At 27.0% G+C, this 4,226-nt stretch overlaps 1 protein-coding gene across 1 annotated transcript; it reads left to right on the plus strand.

The window, feature by feature from the left end:
- The first annotated feature begins 665 nt into the window (after positions 1-665).
- On the plus strand, positions 666-3,234 carry LOC103312016. The gene is given in 5 exon segments (XM_008191991.3): positions 666-674; positions 1,989-2,096; positions 2,182-2,277; positions 2,383-2,638; positions 3,124-3,234. Coding segments are annotated over 5 exon segments (573 nt in total). The 3' UTR covers positions 3,228-3,234.
- Positions 3,235-4,226: the final 992 nt, after the last annotated feature.

The following is a 4,226-nucleotide window of genomic DNA, read 5'->3' on the forward strand; positions in this document are numbered from 1 at the left end:
TTGTCATTTTTGAACTTTAAATGGTTAAAAAAAAAACTGTGACTAACGATTTTTAATATTTTTCATCTGCATTTGAAACAATATACTAGGAGCCTTCTATTAAATTGTCAAGCTTTTTTATCCAACAAATAAAATTGTCCGTAAAGAGCTCAAAATACATCAAAATATTTTGAAAATGTTATGGTGTATAGAAGATGCTAAGATAAACATTCAGTCAAAATTTCACGTATCTACGGTAATTTTTTTTAAAGTTACACCAAAAACCAAATTCAATTTTGTGAAAAATCGATTTTGCGTAAAAATTCCCGTTTTTTCTTAATTTTTCTTTTGTTTTTCCCGGCGCTTTTGAAAACTACTGTGAAATTTAAATTTTGACCTCCCCAATGCACCAACGATATTCACTTTCTGATCGAACAAGATACCGAAGTTGAAAATCGTAGCATAATTTCGACTACTTATCGTGTACACAGACACAAAAAAAATAAAAAAAAAAAAAACACATCATTGTAAAATCAATACATTCATCGTTCCACTCAGGATCTAATAATGTTTTTAATTACTTTTACTATTAATTATTATTAATATATCAAAATCACATTTTTTTTTTTTATTATAATCAGAATAATAATTATAATATAACGTCTAATATCTACGAATATAACAATATGACTTCGGTAAAGTACAAATTATATTGAAATACTGAATAACATTAATACAAGTACAATACAACAGCTGTAGCCTGACTTACACAGTAATTTGCTCATTATTACTTACATCTGGCTTGCAATCTAAAATTATAGAATAATATATCGCATTTTTAAGCACAATTATGATATTAGATCTTATTTTATAGCCCAGTAATTGAATAAGTTCGTTTTGAATATTTTTTTCTAAATAATGACAATGAAATTTTTCCGATGATATTCTCCTTATAATATGTTCTTTTATAATGGGATCGAACATTGATAAAAATTCAATACATTTTAGAGAGTTTCCATTGTCATATGAGTAAAGTGTATCTGACTTTCCTCTCAAATACAAAATTTCTAATTGGCTATTATTAAGGTTATTATTTATTTTGATATATTTTTCCAATATTCAGTTTCAATTTTCATACTTAATTGATTAATATCATCAATTGTTTTTCTATTTTTAAAGCTTGCTTCTAATTCTTTCCAATTTTATGGTTTCCTAATGATATTTTTTGTATGGGTGACATTTCATGTCTGTTTAGCATAATATTTCATTGCAAGAGAAACCATACCATTATTAAATAATTTGCAACAAAACAGTATAGAGAATCTCTTGATTTTGAATAAATGATCCAAGTACGTTTTATATTTTTATATGTTCACAATTAGGCATACGTCTAAAAAAGTGAAATGTTGAAAATTATCTACCAATATCGTTGGTAAGATACTTTTACACATTTATTTGCTTAGGTTTGCATTGTCGTTCAAACCACTTTCCCATATATAATAATTATATTTAATTTTTTTATCACAAAAGATATTGAAGTTTGAGTATAATATTTCTGAATTTATTTTTGAAAAAAAAATAACACTGTAAAATCAATTCATTCCTCATTCCGCTTAGAAACTAAAATATTACAATACTATGTATAACGCTGTGTCCTAGTTGATTTGCACGGATGAGGGGAAAAAAACAACCGTATTAACACATTAAAATATAAAATAATAAAATAAAAGTAAATACATTATTTTCTATATTGACATTGCCCAATCGTATAATATTATGCTCTATATGGATAGTAAAAATTGCTCGTTCATAAAAAACCATAAGAATTATTACTGCTGTTATTGTTGTTACAGTAATGTCACCTTTTTAAAAATGTTTTAAAGTACCACTAATAACTAAAGTAGTAGTAATAGGCATTATAAACTATTAATGTAGATCAATGTACTAGATTATTGCCCTAACAGTAAAATTGGCTGACGAGTTAATATTACTATTTTTTATAATTTTAGCAATTAGGTGGTATACTGTGGATTTACAATAAGTGGAATATGTTAGAAAATGTTCCTCTTGACGTCTTTTTGCCTAATGACCAAATAAATAAATATTTTAAAAAAGATGTAAGTTAGTTTTTAAACATAATAAATGCATGTATTTTGTATTTTCTCATATTTAATTGATAGTATAATATTTATATAATTTTAGCAAGTTGGAGTATTCCTTTTATCTATTGCTATGTATGATAAAATTAAGCTGACTGATAATAAATTACTGTACGATATATTGCAAAGCTGGATATGTGTAAGTAAAATAATAAAATAATCAATTTAAATTATTGTATTGTACTCAACATTATGCATGTTGATAATAAATATTGTTAATAAATACTTATTTTTTTTTATTTAGACTAATATTAGTGCAGAAATAATAAAAAGCTCTCTGTTTGTACGAGCACTGACTGTAGCTATTGTCATTGTATGTTTGAGTAAGTCACTACTTCTGAACATATAATAAAATAGTTACTCAACTAATCAATATTTTGATCAATTGTTGACCCATTATATTAAATTGAAACCACTTCCAAAAAATGAAATCCAGGCACGAGAAGTACAATGTATGTTCGGCATTCAAATAATGTCTGCTACACTTGAACATCCTAGAGGTCAGTTGTGAACTATTTAATTTTTAGTTTTATTAAGAGGTTGTCACCCCCGCATGTGTTGTCACCGTCTTACAAATGTACAATATAACAAAAACTGTTTTTTAAACTGTCTTTTATTTTTCTATGTTTTTAGTAGTGGATCCAAAATTTCTGAACCCATAGAGTGGAACATCTATGCAACAGCGTGCCCATATTTTAGATAACATAAATACAATAAAAATTATTTGCTTCTATAAACATTTGGTTTTTTGTTTTTTTCATTTGCTTATAAAAAATGATTAGATAGTGCTATTAAAAAAAAAGCACTCTGTTGCACAGATTAAGTTCTTTTTTACGTGTTGTGAAAATTTGGTAGTTCTACAACAAATATGGTGCGAGAAAATGTTTTCCGCGCAAAACAGTTTTTGCTATGTTGTACATTTGTAAGATGGAGACAACACATGCGGGTGTGATATCCTAATAATGTAATATTGTTTTTCCATTAGGAATGGTCTTAACACTGTTCAATAAGCTCCATCAGGATAGAGTTATAAGTAAAGAATCGTTTGAACTATTCGTACAAGAATATGATAAAATAGCTGTAAAATAGACTGAGTATTTCCATGAACACCAAATGTTTCTGATTTTTTTTTAGATATTATGTTGTTAAAAATAATACATAAATAAGAAAAAATGTATACATATTAACCCATTTTTTATTCATTTTATTTGGAATTCAATAATTTATATATTCACAAATATTTGTATACACTTTTTTTAATAATTTTATTTTAATAAATTGATATTTTGTATGCCTGGTTTTACTTTATAGTTTATATTAAAGGTTTTGTCTCCTTGATGAGAAAATAATACGGCCTACATTTTTAATTTATTGGTATTCTTTGACAAAGTGATAATAACAAATTCATTTTATGTTAAAATTATTTGAATTATTCAATTATATTATATAATTGAATATTGTGTGTTTATGACTAATTAAATTTCCACTATGAAATCATTGTTACCTGAAAAAAATTTAAATTTACAAATAATAATTGTTATGACTTAAGAAGATTATTTATTGAAGAATATATATATATATATTTCTATTTACTATATAGTTTATACTAGGGATCAGCATGGGCCGTTTTTTTTCGGCCCTATCCGGTCCAAAGGTTAAACATATAAATTGTCGACGTCCTGGCCCGGTCCTTTTGTAATTTTTTTTCTAAGTCCAACCCAACCAGGCCCGTTTGTAAATAAAAATATACATCTAAACTATAAAAATAGTATTAGGTATTGGTTTTTACCAGTGATATATTTATAAATATCATACAGTCTGGTATTGTATCATAATTGTCAGTTGCAGCGTGCAGCAACCCACGTCGTTCGGTTTTCTTCTTCGGCGGAAGAAACGACGCAGCACACACCCACACACACACTTACGTGTTATATTATATACATGTGTGGCGTACGAGTGTGTGTGTGTGTGTGTATGTGTGGAGGGGGAAATCCAGACAAAACCGAATCTTGTTATTATACCTATACACTCGTTGGGGTGGGTGGTTGCAGTGTAATGAAATTATATTATTATCCGGGTGTTGTTATG

The sequence above is a fragment of the Acyrthosiphon pisum genome, chromosome A2 (genome assembly GCF_005508785.2).
Source record: "Acyrthosiphon pisum isolate AL4f chromosome A2, pea_aphid_22Mar2018_4r6ur, whole genome shotgun sequence".
In the NCBI taxonomy this organism is placed as follows: domain Eukaryota; kingdom Metazoa; phylum Arthropoda; class Insecta; order Hemiptera; family Aphididae; genus Acyrthosiphon; species Acyrthosiphon pisum.